The 21,191-nt window shown below is 36.0% G+C and overlaps 1 protein-coding gene across 4 annotated transcripts in view; it reads right to left on the bottom strand.

Annotated features, from left to right (window-relative positions):
* Atp8a1 (ATPase phospholipid transporting 8A1) overlaps positions 1 to 21,191 on the bottom strand; it is a 213,943-nt gene that overhangs the window by 107,485 nt on the left and 85,267 nt on the right. For all 4 annotated transcript variants that reach the window (XM_040292494.2, XM_005319953.4, XM_005319955.4 and 1 more), the window contains 5 exons: positions 17,958 to 18,030; positions 15,718 to 15,823; positions 14,158 to 14,240; positions 12,233 to 12,282; positions 8,509 to 8,578 (listed from right to left, as the gene is read on the bottom strand). In XM_040292494.2, the coding sequence (XP_040148428.2) occupies positions 8,509 to 8,578; positions 12,233 to 12,282; positions 14,158 to 14,240; positions 15,718 to 15,823; positions 17,958 to 18,030 (382 nt within the window). The remainder of the gene's footprint in view (positions 1 to 8,508; positions 8,579 to 12,232; positions 12,283 to 14,157; positions 14,241 to 15,717; positions 15,824 to 17,957; positions 18,031 to 21,191) is intronic.

Here is a 21,191-nt window from a genome sequence, read left to right on the forward strand (position 1 = left end):
GATAGGTATAGACTTTTTTCTTATCGCCTAAACAATGTAGTATAACAACTATTTACACAGCATTTACATTGTATGAAGTGTTAACAGCAACACAGAGATAACTGAAAGTACCAGAGAAGATGTGTGTAGGTTATATGCATGCACTGTGTCATCTAATATAAGGGACTTGAGCATCTCTGTATTTGGGTATCTGTGGAGATCCTGGAAAAAATACCCAGTAGATACTAAGGGGAGGTTCTAGGCCTACATTCTCATTTTCTTTTGGAATAAATCACTATAGTTACTCCAATGTTTGAAATGTGAATATTAATACTTATTTACTTCCCAAATACTGCAAGATTCTCACCCAGCCCTAACGGTTCTGTAGAGCTCTGAAAAGGTGCTACAAGGAATAATGGGACCAGAACTCAAGAAAGTCCAGGAGATGCTGGACTGGACAGAGCTAACGGGCTGGCCCTGCTGCAATACTGCTCATCCCTTTAACATCACATCAATAGACTTAAAAAATCATACGATCACCTCAATAGACGCAGAAAAGGCATTTGACAAAATACAGCACCCCTTTATGTTCAAAACATTAGAAAAACTAGGGATAACAGGAACATATCTCAACATCACAAGGCTATCTATGCTAAGCCCCAGGCCAACATTATTCTAAATGGAGAAAAATTGAAGGCATTCCTTCTAAAAACTGGAACAAGACAGGGATGCCCTCTTTCACCACTTCTTTTTAACATAGTCCTTGAAACACTGGCCAGAGCAATTAGACAGATGAAAGAAATTAAAGGGATACACATAGGAAAAGAAGAACTCAAAATGGCACTATTTGCTGATGTTATGATTCTATACCTGAAAGACCCTAAAAGTTCCACCAGAAAACTCCTGGAACAAGCAAATGAATTCAGCAAAGCATCAGGATATAAAATCAACACCCATAAATCAAAGGCATTTCTGTATATCAGTGACAAATCCTCAGAAAGGGATATGAGGAAAACTACCCCATTCTCAATAGCCTCAAAAAACAAAACAAAACAAAACAAAACAAAACAAAAAAACAACTTGGGAATCAACTTAATGAAAGAGGTGAAAGATCTAGATAATGAAAATTACAGAATCCTAAAGAAAGAAATCAAAGAAGACCTTAGAAGATGGAAAGATCTACCTTGCTCTTGGATAGGCAGAATTAATATTATCAAAATGAACATACTTGCAAAAGCACCATACAGATTTAATGCAATTTCGATCAAAATTCCAATGACATTCCTCATAGAAATAGAAAAAGCAATCATGAAATTCATCTGGAAAAATAAGAGACTCAGAATAGCTACAGCAAACCTTAGCAGGAAGAGTGAAGCAGGTGAAATCGCTACATCACACCTTAAACTATACTGCAGAGCAACAGTAACAAAAACAGCATGGTTTTGGCACCAAAGTAGAATGGTGGACCAATGATACAGAACAGAGGACACAAAGACAAACCCACATAAGTACAGTTATTAGACAAAGGTGCTAAAAACATACATGAAGAAAAGATAGCCTTTTCAACAAATGGTGCTTGTAAAACTGGAAATCCATATGCAGCAAAGTGAAATTAGACCCCTATCTCTCATCATGCACAAAACTCAACTCAAAGTGGATCAAGGACCTAAGAACTAAACTAGATACCCTGTGTGTAATAGAAGAAAAAGTAGGCCCAAATCTCCATGATGTTGGATTAGGCCTCAACTTACTTAAGAAGACCCCTATAGTGCAAAATTATAATCATGAATCAACAAATGAGATGGATTTAAACTAAAAAGCTTCTTCTCAGTAAAAGAAACAATCTGAGAGGTGAATAGAGAGCGTACATCTTGGGAGAAAATCTTTACCCCTCACACATCAGACATAGCACTAATCTCTAGGGTATATAAAAATCTCAAAAAGCTAAACACCCAAAAAACAAATATCCCAATCAATAAATGGGCTAAGGACCTGAAGAGACACTTCTCAGAGGATATACAATCAATCAACAAATACATAAAAAATGTTCATCATCACTAGCAATTAGAGAAATGCAAATCAAAACCACTCTAAGATTTCATCTCACTCCAGTCAGAATGGCAGCTATTATGAAGACAAAGAACAATAAGTGTTGGCGAGGATGTGGGGGAAAAGGTACACTCATACACTGCTAGTGGGACTGCAAATTGGTGTAGCCAATATGGAAAACAGTATGGAGATTTCTTGAAAAATTGGGTATGGAACCACCATTTGACCCAGCTATCCTTCTTCTCGTTCTACACCCAGAGGACTTTAAAATAGCATACTACAGGGACACAGCCACATCAGTGTTTATAGCAGCACAATTCACAATAGCTAAACTGTAGAACCAACTATATGCCCTTCAATAGATGAATGGATAAAAAAGTGTGGCATATATACACAATGAAATAAAAGAGCAATAAAAGAGAATAAAATGATGGCATTTGCAGGTAAATGGATGGAATTAGAGAAGATAATGCTAAGTGAAGTTAGCCAATCCCCCCAAACCAAATGGCAAATGTTTTCTTTGATATAAGGAGGCTGATTCATAATGGGATAAGGAGGGGTAGCATGGGAGGAATAGATGAACTGTAGATAGGGCAGAGGGGTTGGAGGGAAAGGGAGGGGGTATGGGGTAATTAATGATGGTAGAATGTGATGATCATGATTATCCAAAGTACAGGTATGAAGACACAAATTGGTGTGAATATACTATGTATACAACTGGAGATATGAAAAATTGTGCTGTATATATGTAATAAGAATTATAATGCATTCTGCTGTTATATATAAATTTAAAAAATCGCAGTGGGTCTCTCAATGGCTGTATGGCACAGGTCCCAACTTATATGCTCACAGAACCTTCCAGGGGCTAGAGCCCTATATGGGATCAGTGTTCACAGAGAATAAACTTTAAGCAACACAGGCCTACTGGATCTGCTCAAGAGGGCTGGTGGTACAGTGCAGAGAACCTTGAACAAAACAGGAACTGCCTTAAACAGCAGTTTTTAATTGTACCACTTTAAGACTCAGTTGATTTAACTTGTAAAATAAAATTACTGGATTGTTTTTAAAGTTCTTTTTAGCTTTAGCTTTATGTACCACTTACGTTTCTCTAGTTTTTGCTCATTTACAAATTGCCTATTGTTCCTTTAGTTATTATTTGGCTTTGGTTTAATGTTTTAAAAAATTCTAGTGTTTAGTCTTCATGGTTTTACTAGACCAGGAAAAAATAAATCATTTACCTGCAATTACTTTCTTAGTGATATTACCCATATAGGGGTCTCTAGTCTCAGGGCTGAGATTTGGAAGCAGACTAATGGAGTATGATTTAGAACCCTTGAGAGAAATACAACTTAGTGACCTCAGAGCAGATGGAATATTCCAAGCTCTAATTATGAACTTCTTTCCATTTTTCAGTGGTGGAATGGGAAGGGGGGCAAAGCAAAAGGAAATGATAATTTCCCCTCACTGTCCCTTCTCAAGAAGAAGGAAAAGTTTAACTTATGATCTTTATTTTTTTTCCAGAAGCTAATGAAATTTTCAATGAAATGAATATAGGTCATTTTAAAACTAAGAAAATCTTCAAAAAAATCACAATAACAAAAACAAAAGTGATAAGTAATAAGATCTGAAGGACTGAATTCTGCAGTATATCCAAACATTCTAGTGGAAGAAACTGATGCCTTGAATACGAGAGAAATTAAGTTTCTAACTTCCTTGTAATATTGAGAAAAGCAGAGGACAGAATTTGGCCTTCTGCATTAAATGTATCCTTGTTTTAAAATCACATGCAAAAAATATATTATTTACAGATATTTTTTCAGCCATAGTTAACACTCCCTTATTGAGAGGGCTACATCAAGTGCTGGGCGCATTGTTAGGAGCTAAATCAGGTTCTTTATAGGCACTAAAATGAGTACACACTCCATTGGATGAGACTCAGAATCGTCTAGTCTGTGTTTATGGAAAATCCTCATTGCATGTAGTTATCTGTGCTGCCCTTAGCAAGGTAAAAGTAGAGAGTTATGGTGAGCTGAAGCTATGGGAGCGGCACAGCATAGACAAGTTATATTCACTGTGTGAAGATCCAGGGCTTTGAGAAAAGTTGAACTCATGATTAATAACTCCTCTTGGGAGAATTCTCATTCAGAAAATTGGTTTTGTTTGTCTTTTATACTGAAGTTCAAACAATGCTCTGCCTCCAAAGTGCCTTGCACATGGTAGGTGTTCAAAATTATTTAAATTAATAAAATTTTGGATGCAATCCTCAATCATTTTGAAATGTCACTTGTGTATAACCTCACAGGATATGTATGATACTGTCACACACACACAAAAAAAAGACTACCAGAAAATGCAGGCATCTGCATAAGATGGCAGTGGTGGAAAACAAGTAGATCTTAACATAATTGCTTATTTATGTGCCGCAATTAATACTGAAATCATCTAGATAATCTTACCATTATGAAAATAATTATGCAAAATGGAGTGGAGGGGCCATAAGGGAGGGGGACACTCACAGATACCTGTTCTAGGAACTATCTCCTAAAACTGAGCCAAAGAAATGGGCTGCCATGACTTTAAGACTAATTTTATTTAGCAAATGACAAGGAAACAGCTGGTTATGACTTTAAGGATAGCTTTACATAGTAACTCGTGCCGCTCCCCAATCAGAGCTTGCCAGCGTCAGCAATCCATTGCAAGTGCCAATGAAATTTCTTTCAAAATCATTTGTGTAGATTTCTCCATCTTAATAAAACCTTCACCTTTTGTTCACAGAATAGACCCAAGACCATTGTGGGCTATGTGTGTGTGTGTCTTGAATTGCAATTTAATTTTTATGTTCTCTTTCTAAATGAACATTCATTTCTTGGGAGATTTGTCTTTAATAGTTCTGTTTGATTTTGACACTATAAGTTAAACAACTGCCACTGGGAATCTGATCTTGCAGTCAGGTTAAGTAAGGTGAGACTGCCCTGCTACATGAAGCTTGGGTCCCTTTGACCTGGAATGTTTGACAAAGATGTAAGACACACCCATATCTAAACATATGCAGACACTTTTTTTGTGTGTCATTCAGAATTATCTGAAATTTGCCTGGTGTGGTGGTAGTGAACTGCTATAAAAGCAACTAATTTCAGATGTGGTCTTTTTTATAGATGGCAAAGAACTTTATTTAAGGAACACCTAATTTGAAATTTTCAATCACTTTAAGGTCTCTACAGCATTAAGTTTATAAGTCAAGTTTATAATTTTTCCTCGGGTAAAAAAATTTGGGATAGAATGCCTCTTTTCTTGAATAAATTTTTACTTGTGTAAATGTATTTTTTCTTTAGTTAATACTATACATACGTACATAAATATGTAGTATATTTTATACAGTTTCTTTCTTCCATTTAAAAATTAACAAAGCAAAACATCTTTATTTGAGAAGATCTAGACGAAGTAGGGAAAATAAATTATTTGACACCCCCCACCCTATATACATACATACAGACAGCTGTTGTGTTTTTTATGCATATTCAAGATGGAATTTTCAGTACTATCTTTAAATTTACTAACTCTACTTGAACTGTGTCTAACCTGACATTTACTTCATTTATTTATTTTTAAAAATTTGTATATATAGGTTATGTATGCATGTGTGTGTGTGTGTGTGTGTGTGTATGTATTTATATTACCTCTCTTTGTTTCTTTTTGATTCAAAAAAAGTTAGAATTTCTTCAATATGTTGAGCTTAAACATTCCTTGGCAGATGGGTCTATATAAATGATTCAATCTGGAGTGAATACCCAGTTTTTTTATGGAACTTGTTATCTCTTTTAGCATGAAAATTCTTCACGTGTCCCTGAGTTTTGCTCTTGTTCTGTCCCTCTTTGCAGGCAGGCCAACCTGGTCATTTTATAAACCCTCTGCAGAGGTTGGCATGAGATTTCCTCTTACATTGGGGAAGCTCACCATTGTCCTTAACTTCAGACAGGAAGCTGGCTCTCATGTGATTTCAAATCTGGGACACTCGCCCCATGGTTTCATAGCAGTCAAACTCTAACCACTGCTTCTAGATTCTGAACCCAGAGGCTGGGATGCCCACCCCACCCTGCTCAAGTCTTCCATTCAATGAACCACTCTGATTCTATTTCTACTTTGGAGTACAGTACACAGACGTCTATTTGTGTAGTTTGAGCTTTATTTTCTCTTTATACTTATATCAACTCCATGTGTCTTCACCATGACTTTGATTTGCACAAAGAATGCAAATCAAAGTATGGCATACTATGCCATCCTGACTGGAGTGCATAATGAGCTCTGTTTATCCAGGTCTTCTGCTACAGCTGTTATCTGTTGATTATTGACTCTATCAAGGAATCAATCCACAAGCTCCTTAGATTCTCCTCCAAATCACAATCTGCTTTCCTGGTTCTTCTACTTTTCATTTTATTACTCTTGTCTCATTTCAGGTAACATTTCTTCATATAAGACTGCATCCCCTGCTTTTAGTTTCCAACTATATACATTAAGTTCTAGGATGTATCTGTACCCTGGATTTCTTCCCCTGTGAAATTTAGATTCTATCCCCTGTGAAATCTTTGTGGCTCAAATGTAGCTGGCCAACTCTCCATTTGGGGAAGTGATATCATTCAGTCCCCTTGGCAAGCCAAGCAGAAATCCCCTAAAGATCTTGGATAATCCCTTCCCTCATCACCAATCAATTATTAAGTCCTAAATCATCCTCCTCTGTCTTTTCTGCAACTGTCTTGTTATTCCATATCAACTCCTGCATGGACTATTGTCAGTGGTCTCAACTGGTAGCCTTATATCATCCTCTGAGGTGCCATGAGAATAATCAAGAAAAAAGTACAGTTCTTAAGGATGGTAAAAGACGAAAGAAAACAAAACAAAAAAAAAAAACAAAACCTAACTCACATCGACCTTTTCTACCTCAAATTCAGCTCTTCCCTGGCAACCTACCACTAGTTCCCAAGCATGCTTTCCATGTTTATGCCTTTTACCACTGAACCACATTTCATAGCCGATTTGGGAGGGAAGAAAAACAATGCAATAAACGAGTTAACATATGCAAACTCTCTCTGAGATTATTTTTAAAAAAAGAGTCTCTATATTTTTACTTTTTATTCAATGTTTTAATTTCCCAAAGTTTTTAGGTAGAAGAATGTTCAAAGCCACAGGAGGACGGATGTGATCTGGGTGCCTAAACCAGACATCTATCAGTTGTTTGAAGTGGGAGGTCTGCAGGCTCTCCTATTCCCTTATCACTGTGCATATTCCCATGGGGCTGTTGGAAGATCTTTAGGATACCTTAGTAACCTAACCTTCTGTTTATATGTGTTTCCCTGGCTAGTCTTAAATTCCTGACACATCTTAGGTTTTTTTCCTTTGCATCTCCAAAATCCAGTTTGAAGCCTGGTGATAAGATGTTCAGAATGAATAAATATCAGGTCTTTGAATCAGTGGGAAAATAAAACTAAAGAAATTCCAAAACGAAATTCACAAGACATTGCAAAATCATTCCACCAGGATGCTTCAAAACCAAGGCATTCAAAAATTGCATTTTAATGATTTTAAAACCAAGGCATCTAACATTCTCAACAGGAATTTAAATAAAAAGACTTGGGCCTCTTAAGTTTGGTTTCCAAATTTCCATGGGAAAAAGCAAGGTTGTTGAGTCTATTCAAAATTGCAAAGTTCCAAGGTGGGGAATTTACAAACTAGGTCTCTAGAAAGGGCAATTCAAAAAGAAAATATTGACTGACCTTAAAAAAAAAAAAAAGCCCCAGTCAGTAGATTTCTCATTTTTCCATGAGTGTAAACATATTTCAACTAGGAGAATCAGTTAGAATACACAGTATAGGGGCTGAGGTTGTGGCTCAGTGGTAGAGCGCTTGACTCAAATGTGTGAGTCACTGGGTTCAATTCTCAGCACCACATATAAATAAAAAAATAAATGTCCATCAACAACTAAAATGAATTAAATAAATAAATTTTTTAAAAAAGAAATACACAGTATATAACCTGCCCATATGTCAATGCTAATCAATTATTAGAAATTCTGTTATAATCAAAACAATGCAAGACAAACAGTGATCTTCACATGAAGAAATTATACCAATAACTATGATCCAAAGAACAAAGACTATTTCTATGTTCTTTGAAAAATTATATTGTTTTCCATATTTAGTTGCCTGCTAACATAGTTTATATACTATGAAACTCAAATATTATGTAGCAAAAATTAAATTATAAAAATAACCTATGCTAAACTTTTTTAAAGCACCCAATTTACCCAGAAGGAATTCCACATTTGACCAGAAGAGGCAGAACCCTGTTACTATAAAACACCAGCAAAAGTGGATGTCAGCAACTTCATGCTAAACATTTGCATTACATTCCCACAGCAGAATGCCTAACACGTACAATATAAACCAGCATAAATCAAAACTGTAAAAGACAAAAATAAAGACTTACAGCTCCTTTGCAGTAAAGTCGTAACTTCCCGGATGGAGTGCGAACAATCACTGACATTCTTTTTCGAGCGCTGAAAGAAAGAGGTATTTCCATAATGAGGATCTGCACATATATGTCTGTCATGCCTCACATATTTTAATACTCACAGTGAAAAAATAAATTTGATCAAATCATGAGCCCGATCCTTCCACATATATGAATTATCCCCTGATGTACAGTTGGGGACTTTTGAAAGTTACATTATGTTTTTTTGAGTCATCAGGGTACCATCTTCTGCCCTAGAGGAATACTTTACAAAATGGTTCCCTAGAAACCTGTGAGAGTTAAGACCCACCGGAGTAGAGGAGAGTCCTGGTTCAATATTTTCACATTTGAAAAAAAATTTTTTAAGTTAGTATCTTAAAAGAGCAACTGTGTATGGTGATTTTTGTTAAAAAATAAAAATAATCAATTTTAAGTACATAATCACACCCAACAGCAAATGCAAACACACATTCACAAGTATTATTCCGAGATATACAAACCTATGATACAGCTTACTTTATAAATTAGGCATGGTAAGAGACTGACAACCATATTAAAATAGAATGATTATAGCAGTATACTGTAACGAAGTCATTTAATAAAACTTATGAAATGTTGACTTCTAGGATTTTGGTTCAATGGACAGTGAAACCTCAGACAAGGAGGGAATGTGAAGATGGTACTTTAGGAAGACATTTAATGGCAGCTGTGCATTCTAACTTAGCCCTTCTTGATTCACGCCTTTCTTAATTCAGTTTTGATTTAGTGGTATCAAACGCATCAACTTCCTTGCTCTTCTCTTCTCCTGGAAAAATCCCCAAGGGTAAACGCGGACACTCTTCTGTGGTATATCAGAGTAAGTAGACATTGTTGAGATTCACCCAGTGATGACGACTGGTAAATACATGATACTGGATACGATGGGAGGCTCTGCCCCACACATCACTGAACACCTATCTACTACATTTCTCTAGGAAGCTTGCTCTCTCACCCTCTGTAAGACCACAGTGTATATCTTCTCCATTCTCCAAGTCTTATGTTCCCTCCTCACTCCAGACTCTTTAAATTTTTGGAATTTACTTTGGAACGTCAAACAAGAAACCCCTTTTCTTTATGTCATTAAAGCCTCCATTTCTGTCTAGGTGTGCACCAAATCTTCTCCATTATTTCCCCAATATGATGGAGGAAATATTTCTTCTCTTATCAGAGGCCTCTTCTGTGTGTGTGTGAACCACCTTTCACCTCACTTTTGCAGGAATCTCACTCCTGTGAATCTGCCTCTTCTTCAAAGCTGCACCCTGCTGGTCAGTAGTTAAACTCTACACCCCGCCCTACAGAACTCCCCCCCAACCAGCACTCTTCCATTGAGTCACACGCCCTTTCAACTCTTTCTTCACTGGTCTTCACAGGTCAACTCCTCTGAACCGTCACCACCTCTGAACCACCTCCACTGCCCTCCCCTTCCTTCATTCCTGTCTTTCACTTTTTGCTTCCCTCCTCACCACACCAATGGACAGTCACATTCGATGAACACTTTGACCTTCCCCTCATCTAAGCTTGAAGCAGTCTCTGACAGAGATGTCCATGTGAGCTTGAACTGCTCTTCTTGTGCTATTATTCTCTTTGTCCTCCCTGACTTTAACAATTAAGCATTCTCCTTTGTTGATTCCTCTTTTCCTAACCCTTCACAGTTAGAATTACTCATGGCTCGGTCATCAGCCTTCCATTTTCTCTTGGGCTCTTATGTGTGCTCTCTAGGCGATCCCATTCACTTTCATGGCTTTAAATATCACTTCTACACCAATGACTGCCACACGGCCTTTCAGCCACAGGCTTTCTCTCTCATAGGTTTTAGGCACTTACATCCAACTGCTGATCTGACACGTCCGTTTGTGTGTCTCACAGGCATCTAAAACCTAAACATTAAGATGTTTCATCCCAGACATCTTAATGTCCACATCAATTTCTCTTCTGTTTCTATCATCCATGTAAACAGAACTTCTCTTCACTGCTCATGCCAGAAGCCCTGACCTTTCCCTCTCTGCCTTCCATATCCGACCCATGGCAAAGTCCTACTGACCTTCCTTTAAAAGGTATATGGGTGCCATCAACTTCCCTTTAATTTCACCACCATCATCCTGGTCTACACTACCACCAGTTTTCACAAGACTAACAGCATCATATTCACTTTTCTCACTTCTGATCTTAAGTCTGCCCTTATTGTAGTATTCTCAAAGACCTGAAATCCCTAGCCTTGCTTTATGGCATTTAGCATAGTACTTTCTAAGTGTGTGTTTAAAAGACGTACCTAAGAGCCAATTAACATACTACTTATAATAGTAGGGTTAGGAAAACAGTCACTTTAACATAAAAAGAAAAAGATGAGGAATACATTTGGAAATACTCTATTCTAGTTAATTATCCAACTTCTTATTTATTTTCCTTTGAGCCTTTCAGAGTATATAAGAAAACAATCTTTGATTAATATAGTGCTAGATTAATTAATACAGACCCCATTGCTTTTGTTATGAACCACGGGCATGGGATCACTACCAATTGAAATAGCAACCAAAGTTGGCACAGAAAAGGAAACATCTCTCAAAGGTAGTATATGAGCTTGTCTTATATAGGAGAAAATTCTTGAAAAAAGGTAGGCACTTATTTCCTTGAATGACAGCTCTACTACCTCATGGGTTTGATGTTTTGAAGTGTCCTGCAGGTGGCTATGCAATCTTTTTAAAGATCCTGTAGCTAAGGACTACCTGGTCCCAGGAATGTAGGGTGGTTGGGAAACTTGTACAGAGAGGCCTTACTAAAGGCCTTACTAAAACTAAAGGACTCTATTATTTGACCTTAAGAAATAAAATCAGTAGAACAATCCCTTTGCTTTTTCTTCTTTTCTAACTAGATGGTATGTGGCTTACACCTCACAGAGATATACATATGGTTTTTGAAATCCCAAGGACAATTAGATATAATGAGCTCACAATTAGGATGATTGCTTCCTGACTCCAATTACTCCACAGAAATCTTGGTGACTCTTCCTATGTTTCCAGATCACTAAGTGACATAGATTGGATCTTGAAGGTCCCCCAAGGGCCCATGTGTTGGAGCCTTAGTACCCAGTAAGATGCTGCTGGTAAGTGCTGCAGACTTCATAAGGTGAGGCTTAATGCAAGATCTTTAGCTCATTGAGGGTGTGTAATCCCATCCCTGTCTTCACCTCCTCTTTTACACCCTGGCCTTGGGGTGAGCAGTTTTGGTCTACCATACCCTCCCACCATGGTGTGCTGCCTCAACATAGGCTTAAAGCAGCAGTGTTGTAGAACTGCACATTGAAACCTTGAGAACTGTGAGCTGATGTAAACCTTTTCTCTTTATAAGTTGATTATCTCTGGTATTTGTTATAGGAATGAAAAACTGACTCACACACTAGCTATCAGACTCCTGGCCCTAGGTCCTAGACTGGTGATTTAGTTATATTTTAAACAATTTTTTAATTACTACCATTGCAATATTCTGAAGAAAGCAGTTTATGATTTACCTACAGATAATTAAAAATGTACTAAAGATTTTGAGTTAATGTTTTGCCTAAACAAATTTAAATTAAAAAGCATACCTTCTAGTTATTTAAAAAGGAAGAAGTAAAAATGAATAGCAATTTATTTTATCCAGAAAAATCACAGAGGAGAAGTTTTACCTGGTGAACTCCAGCACATTGAGCAATTCATATCTTTCTTCCTGCCCCAGCTATAAAAGTAAGAGATATATGATTACACAGAGTTGGAAATATCTTAAGTTTCTTAGAAATAATCACCGGTCACAAAGTTCTGTCATAAAAATGACTACACAATTTATTTTCCTGAAATATGAACTTATTTTCAGGTTAATGGAAGGAGTCAAAAACAGGAGAAAATCAAAAGGAATTCCATGTGCCCTAGAAGAAGGCCTTTGAACAACCAACCAAAATAGGAGGCAAGAGTTGCCAATAGACAGATTATCTGGTGGGACTGTATTGTAAAAGTATAGAGAACAATGAGTAGTAGAAAGAAATGAAATAATTAAGAAAAAAAGAAAATTAAGTAAATTAGTAATAGAAAGAAAATGAAGCAATTGAGAAAATTAAGAAAAAAAGAAGGTATCAGGTATTGTGGCACACGTCTGTAATTCCAGCAACTCAAGTGGCTGAGGCAGGAGGAGAGCAAGGTTGAGGCCAGCCTCAGCAACTTAGTGAGGCCTTAAGCCACATAGGGAGACCCTATCTCAAAATAAAATATAAAATGGATTGGGGATGTGGCTCAGTGGTAGAGCACGTATGGGTTCAATCCTCACTACCCCCAAAAACAAAACAAAAACAAAAGGTAGGAGATTTATCTTTAGGTAATAAAGGAAAAATTATTCTTAGGAAATAATTTTGTATAAAGAAGTACAAAAGTAAAAGAAAATATTGAATACAATAATGTTCAGCTATGACTATTGGTAAAATGAGATACAATTTATATTCAATAAAATGCATGTATCTTCAAAGTACAGTTAAAAAAATTACATAGTTTGACAAAGTTGTACTCTGTGTAAACACCACTGTGATCAAGACTCGAAACATTTCCACCAACCCATAAATTCCCTTGAGCCTGTTCCCAATCAATCTTCTCTCTGCCTGTAGCAACCACTGTTCCAAATTCTATCACCATTAATCACTTCTGCCTGATCTCCAGCTGCATATAAATGAAATTAAAAAGGATGCACTCCTTTGTGTCTGGCTTTTCTTCTTCTTCTTTTTTTGCTCAGCATAATGTTTTTCAGATTTAGCCACGCTGTTGATGAATTGATAACATTCCTTTTTATTGTTTAGATATTAGCAGTGTAGGAATATATCACAGTTGGTTTATCCATTCTCCTACTGATGAGCATTTGGTTTCTTTCAGCTATTAGCTACTATGAGTAAAACAATGAAGATTCCTTTCCAAGTCGTTTTGAGGATGTCAACTTGCATTTCCTCTGGGTATCTGAGTACGTGTGCTGAGTTAGGTGCTCATTTAAAAAACTGGTCTTTTTTTTTTTTAGGAAACTCTTAAATGGTTTTCCCAATGGATTTTATCATCCACTTGCTCTACACTCTCATTCACCCTTGGTGCTATGGATATTTTTAATTTTCACCTTCTTGGTAGGAGTGCAGGGGCCTAATACTGTAGTTTTGCATTTTCCTGACGACTAGCAGTATTTTCTCATGTGCTTACTGGCCAGATATGCATTATCTTTTGTAACATATCTGCTCATTAAAAATTAGTCCTGAATATTTATTTCATCAGAAATTTAATAATTATGACAATGTTAGAAATTCAGGGAAGGATAGGCAAAAATGGAGGAAGAGAGAAATCCTGTTAACGGAAAATCAGTAGATGTGTCTAATGTTGAAGAATATATACCTGTTATGAAACATATTATTAATAATGCTTTTTGAAAGTACTGGATGTATAAATGCTTAAACAAATAGATGAAAGAACAGAAAATGTTTCCTTTTGGTGTGGGAAACTTCCATTTTATTATGACTTTATTATCTTATCATTGAAGCTATGCATATGCATTAGTTTGGTTAAAAAGAAACTTAAAACATAAATAACTTACTGAATCGATAATGACCGAGTCAGGTGTTCTTCCAGTGAAAACAAAATTCAATTGCTTGGCTGCTCTGACCAGAGCCCCCTCATCTGTTTCAGAACAGGTAAAAGCAATAAGTGATGGAAAAGTTACCCCAAACATAACAAAAAAATTCACATGATGCAATTTTTTTTCAGTTAAAATTCTTTTCACGTTGGTCCCTATTGCTGCAATCCATTTCTTTTTAAGTTCCATGACAATGCCAAAGGAGGAGAATGATGGAAAGTATCTGAGACATATACCCCAGCATCAGGTTTCTGAATAGTAAGTCTCATTGTTAATCCCATACATAAAAATGATAACTGTATCCCTTAGTCTAGCATATTCTCCAGAACAATGTTCTCCAAATGAATGGCACAAAACTGTCTTTTAAAAATTTCATTGCTGGGTATGGTGACGCATGCCTGTAATCCCAGCTGGAGGCTGAGACAGGAGGATCCTGAGTTCAAAGCCAGCCTCAGCAATGGCGAGGCTCAAAGAACTCAATGAGACCCTGTCTCTAAATACAAAATAGGGCTGGGAATGTGGCTCTGTGGTCCAGCATCCTTGAGTTAAACCCCAGTGCGCGCGCGCACACACACACAGACACACACACACACACAATATTTAGCATTTTCCTTCTAAAGAGTTGAATGTAGAAAAACTAATACTACTAACTGAGGATTCAATTTAAATAGTGTAAAATTAATGAATGCTTTATTATATATTAACTACTTTCATTTCTATGTTGTAAACCCCTTGCATTGCTGGGGAGGGTGTAGGATGAGAAAATATTCATCGAGGTTCTATTCTAACCATGTGAGATGTGGTATCTTTTTATCCTTTTTAGGAATCTCGTTCACTCTACACAGCATAGATGTTTATTTAGAATAAAGTTTTAAACACGAAGAGTTCTCCAAAGGGTGTTCATTTTTTTTCTAAAACTTTTACAATTATCAAATTGATTAGGCACCCAATTTTAAATTGAAAGGTGGTCTAAAATTAAGCCAAAATAATATTAGTAATTGTGCTAATACATATTTTATAGGATCCTTTTACATGAATAAAAGTTTCTTCACCTAAGTAAATACAAAGCAAGCCTTCTGACTATCATTTTCAAAAGAAAACAGCAACATTTGTGTTCTAAAGCCTTGTACATCACTATTTTAGGCACAGAGATCTTCTTTTTTTCTGACTGCCTATGTACAATACAATCTGATTAATATTTATAAAGGGAAAATACATGTTTATAGAAAAGTACTTGTATTTTACTTATTCAAATTCCCATGTAATGCATGTTATACATCAACATATTACATATACAAAGATGTATGTTTCAAACACACACACACACACACACACACACACACACACACACAATGAAGCCTGGCAGCCAAGGTTTTTCTAATTAGTAAATGACAATTTTTATCTAAAAAGCACAATTTGGTAATCCTACTTTTTCAGACAAAATTGATTTTATTTATATAATCCCAGATTTCAGAACAATTTTCCACAGAAAAAAAATATTCATGATCACTTTACTTGTACCTGGAGATGCGGCTTGATAAATGATCTTGTCACCTTCCCGCTCTGGCACCGCTGTGTGGCAGACAGCCATCATTGTAAGAAACTCACATATGATAGGGGCTGTTGGCTGCAAGAGAGAAGTACATAATTTATTTTCACTTAAACATTTGACACTAATGACAGAAGTATTATTTCATATTAATCTATTAATAATCAGGGTTGTGGATTTATAGCCAATATCTATTATGAAGGAAACATGTTTTTAACTCAATTTATTCATTCTTGTACTTCCTCATTCACTTTCTAAATATTTATACAAGACAACTTTGTGTGGTCAAATAGAAATAATATAGTAAAAAAATAAAAAAAGGATGAATTTGTACTAGGAGGAGAGAAATTCTAAAATATTCACTTACCTGGCTGTAATTCCTGATCAGTTTTAAGTTTCAGGCATCTAATCCTACTTTGGGTTGGGATAATGATGATGAGGGATTTCATAAAACTTCGCACCCTCTCCAAAAATGGTAACCTTAACCTTACTGATAGTTTACTAAGTTTTTTTTTTTTTTTTTTTAAAGCAACTCCCCAGTAGAGTGGACTTTTAATGGCTTGAGGAAGACTGAAAATGGATTATTTTCTTCAAGGAGCTGATAGTGTATAGGAGAAAACAAGACAGGATCTAAAATTAAACATCTTACTGGTTTCTAATGAAGAAAAATGTCATTCAGATCAATAAAGGAAAAACAAAGCTCTATGCCCTTGGGGAAAAAAATAAACAAAACAAAACAAAAAAAGCGAAGTGATAAATGAGAACATTATTTGAAAAAACTGTTCAATCTAAAAAAGTGGATCAAGCACGCAGGGTCCCAGCCATGTGAAGCTTAGCCCTGTGGGGAGACAGAATGTAATACACAAGTACTATTTATTGGTAGTGTGTTAAGGATTCTGAAGAGCAAATACCATGAATGGCGACTTGGGAGAGTTAGTCATTAAGACAAGGAGATGTCTAAGCAGGTGAGGTTTCCGTCTCACCAAGAACTGAGTCAAGTGACTTCCATCAAATAGGAATGGCATATAACTGAAAAGTTCCTAAAGAAGGCAAGAATGAGGTGTTTCAGAAAATAAAAGAAGGCCACTATGGCCCGAGTAGAGAGGAAGGAAAAGGAGCTCAAAGGGAGGGACTAGATCATCCTGTTAGCTTGTCCTGTGCAACAACCATTAGGAGTGAAGATGCAAACAAGGAGACAGGTTTGGGGGGCGGGGTCACAGCTGTAACCCATGGAGGGGATGCTGGTGGCTGGATGGGTGGTGAGACTGTGAGAGCGCTGAAGCAGGCATCTGGGATACACGCTAGGTGTTAGTCCTGATGAGGGCTTCAGGACTCAGGAGATCTGGACGTGGACAGAGGAGGAGGTAGCAAAGGCAAACTTTCAGTTTCAGAATGACAAGACAGGTGACAACACAATTCACTGAGAACACAAGAGGGAAGAGGTGGCCTAGGTCCAGGCTTGGTGGATCCTGAGAATAATATGTCGCTGAAGGCCCACTTAAGAAAAAAATGATACAGAAATACCCCTGTGAACACCCAGGGCTCTCTCTACCCAGGAGCAGATGTGAGCCTTCCGGTGCTAGACACCCAGTGTTTCAACTGTCTCATGATTGAACCTGAGCCAGTGAGGACAAGTTTAAATTCCAGGAGTATCTACAGGCTAATCTGGTGGAATCTGAATAAGCAGCAATAATTTTAAAAACATGTTTAAAAAATAAAAATATTATTTTATGTGGTCCTGAGGATCAAACCCAGTGCCTCACATGTGCTAGGCAAGCGCTCTACCACTGAGCCCCAGCCCCAGCCCCAGCCCTGTCAATAACTTCTTAAGCAGGATGTTCACACTGGGTCCAGGCAGGCTCTGGAGTTCCTAGTGTAGATTTGACACTAGTTTATGATATTGAGTAATTCCTCTATAGACATTTTGAAATTGTTAATATTAGTAAGTTATTCCACTCAAGGTTCCATAATTATTTAAAATTAAACACTTTCAAAAAAAAAGAACACTGACAAATGATAATATTAAAATTAAATTTCCAATTACCGAGAATTCACATTAGCCATGTAAAAAGAATTTTGCAATATGAGATTTTTGGCAATTATTTAAAATGATTATGAAAGTTCAAAAAAATATAAAGACACAAGACAGTTGAGGAACACTTACTAGTTTTCATGCATTAACGAAAAAAGATAATTGTTTCATGTTGCTTACATGATTATTTTGGAGATTTTCCAGCAATGATGAATCATTAAATGTTTTTTCATCTCCCAACTGAGAGCTCTGCCTGAAGAGGGGGAAAAATAAAGCAAACCTGGTTGATTTCCATTAGCCCACTGATCTATTTGGACCTCATTTTTTAAGTAAACTGCTATTCCAACAAACCCTTAACTTAATTAAGTGTAATTTGGACTGAGTTTCTAAATAAGACATCACAGATTTCAGGATTATGTCATAAAACCTACACAAGCACTCTAAAATGTGACAGACATCTGCAGTGTAAGGAAAAAATAATGCTTCAGAGTTCATTTTCTTGGAATCAAATTATATTGTAGCCACATGAAATTTAAAAATTAGTTTAAAAACATAAGAAAGAAAACTGCTATAATACCCAGAATTTCTTCTGTTTCCACAATATATTCCTTTCTCTAGAATCCTAATTATTAATGAAGTTGCTATAAAGATAATTATTTCATTTTATCTGTATGAGAAATCTTTATTTACAGTGACAAACACTCCAGGACTATTATGTAAAACATTAAAACATGAACAATAAACTGTTAACTGATTACATCAACATCTTTCATTAGCAAATATATGAACAAATATTTATGGGCATATCACATTTATTCCATACATATGAGGAAGTCAAATCATAAAAGTGTTTAGAATTTTTTGTGTTGTGGCTATCTTTGGATCAGAGGCAGTGTTACCTTTCTCATGGCCACTCCATATAAGAGATTCAAATGAAAAACAAGAAACATTTAAATGGCAATGTTTAAAAAAAGAGTATAATTTAAAATGTATAGTGAAATACATACATCTGAGCTTTTGAGCACAGGAGAAAATTTCAGAAATTACTAAGAAAAAGAAATGTCTCTGGTAATAAGTAATTACAATTTAGAAAGATTTTAATAACATTTTTTTTATAGACTACAAAGAGTTTTATCCATGCTAGTGTGTCAAATATCATGACATTCACATTTTAAAGCCAAAAAATTAAAAAGGAGAAATCACTGAAAAAAAAAAGAATTTTAAATAGACATACACAGTATCTCCAATGAAATACATTTCTTCCAATAACCAAGGAAGTTGGAATGTTTATAAGAAGACACATCTTTATTTACATGCCTATTAAGAAAGTTCTCAAAATTACAATATCTTTGTTAACATATTAGTTTAGGACTCTCAAAATATCCCTAGGAAGCAAAATGAACAATTACAACTATTATTGTTTCTACTGCTTTAGTTTTACAGATGGAGGTGGAAGAAAAAAGCTAAGATTTTTTAAATGACTTATCATTTGGTAGACAGAAAAACTAGCATGTTTCTCCTACAAATATTATCACTTACTAAAAACAGTTTACTACTTAAGGCTTTATAAAGTTTTACCATACGTATTTGTTAATGGTTCATAGTTATATTCTCCTACTTTATTTGTCAGAGAAATTGGAAAGTCAAATAATATTCATAGTCACATCTTACATTGAGGAAATCTATTTTCCTTCCAAATAATTCCAGACTAAAAATCTTTACAAATCTGAAACTATGGCTTATTAATCTCACCAATAATTCTCTCATTTTATAAGTCCCAGTTGCCATAATTGATATGACTTTCAAATGAATTTATCACTGAGTAACTCTAGATATGCTATGGAAATATTTTACTCACATTGTCTGCTCCCCAAAGAAGTCCTCCAACATGGGTGATATTAACTAAGATCTCCTCTCCCAGAAAGTGCTTCCTTCTCAAGACCCACAGACATCAGCCTCTGATCAGATAGTCTGGTTTGGCACATACTCATCAACGTGCTCAGAAATATTACCAAATGCTCACTTTTAGTACAAAGTAAATAATAAAATTTAGGAAGCTCCTGTCATTTAAAAATAAGAACTACATTGGGGCTGGGGATGTGGCTCAAGCGGTAGCGCGCTCGCCTAGCATGCGTGCGGCCCGGGTTCGATCCTCAGCAGCACCACATACCAACAAAGATGTTGTGTCCACCGAGAACTAAGAAAAAATAAATAAATGTTAAAATTCAAAAAAAAAAAAGAACTACATTAAAAGTAAAAATAACAGCCAGGTGCACAGGCACACATCTCTGATCCCAGCTATTGGGACACTGAGGCAGGATGATCTCAAGCGCAAGGTCAGCCTGGGTAATTTAGTCAGACCCTGTCTTAAAAAAAAAAAAAAAAAAAAAAAGCTAGGGATGTAGCTCAGTGACAGAGTAGAAAAAGGAGAACGATGAGCATGTAATCGACATGTCATCTGAAACTTTTTGCAGCCTGATTCAAAAGCTACAATATGTGGAAAATAATTATTTCCAGTTCATACAAAAATGCAGATGGCCTAACCGGTAATACTCATCTTCCTATGTGACAGTGCAGACTCTGAAGGTTTTCAAATTTAAAATTCATATCAACATGAAACCCAAAAGATAAAAGGAAAAATGAAGAAATAAAAGATTGGAGCTGTACTTTTCATCTTAAAATCAAAATAAACCCTGGATGGACCAATGATTTAATATAAGCACTAAAGACATGGAGAAAAAAACCCCAAAAACTCAGGAGTGGGAAAGGCTTAGGTTTCATACATAGTTCAGAAAACAAGCGGATAAACACAACTGTTTAACAGTAAATATTTTCACAGAGCAAAAACTAATGCAAGCAAAGTCAAAAGCCAAATAACAAACTGGGGGCAAAAAAACCCTTTCAACGTACACAATAAGGGCAAATTTCCATGAAGTAATAACTTCTTTCATTTTAAAAAAATCAATATTGCAGTAAAACAAGGAGCAAGACAACAAACACAGCTCACAAAGCAGAAAATATAAGCAGCTATAAAGCCTCTATTCCATCTCACTTCATCATGAGAGAAGTGAAATTTAAGTTTATCAACATGGCAAAAAATAAAGTTTGACAACTGTGCCGTTGCAATTGTGAAAAAGCCGTGAAGCCTATCACTGGTAAGAATGTAGATTGGTAATACAACTCAATGAAACACTGTCAAATGAAAAGCTGGTACAAAACTGTGTACAATATGCTTCGCTTTTTGTAAAAGCATGAGAAAAACATTTAAAAAGTGAAGAAATAATATATATTCATAGAACAGGTCTGGAGGGATAAACTTGAAATTAATCATACTGCTTATCTTTAGAAGTGAAAATGGAGGACAGGAAAGGGGGGGAATTTTCCTTTTTATACCTTTTGAATTTGTAACACATT

Source organism: Ictidomys tridecemlineatus, chromosome 9 (genome assembly GCF_052094955.1).
Source record: "Ictidomys tridecemlineatus isolate mIctTri1 chromosome 9, mIctTri1.hap1, whole genome shotgun sequence".
In the NCBI taxonomy this organism is placed as follows: Eukaryota; Metazoa; Chordata; class Mammalia; order Rodentia; family Sciuridae; genus Ictidomys; species Ictidomys tridecemlineatus.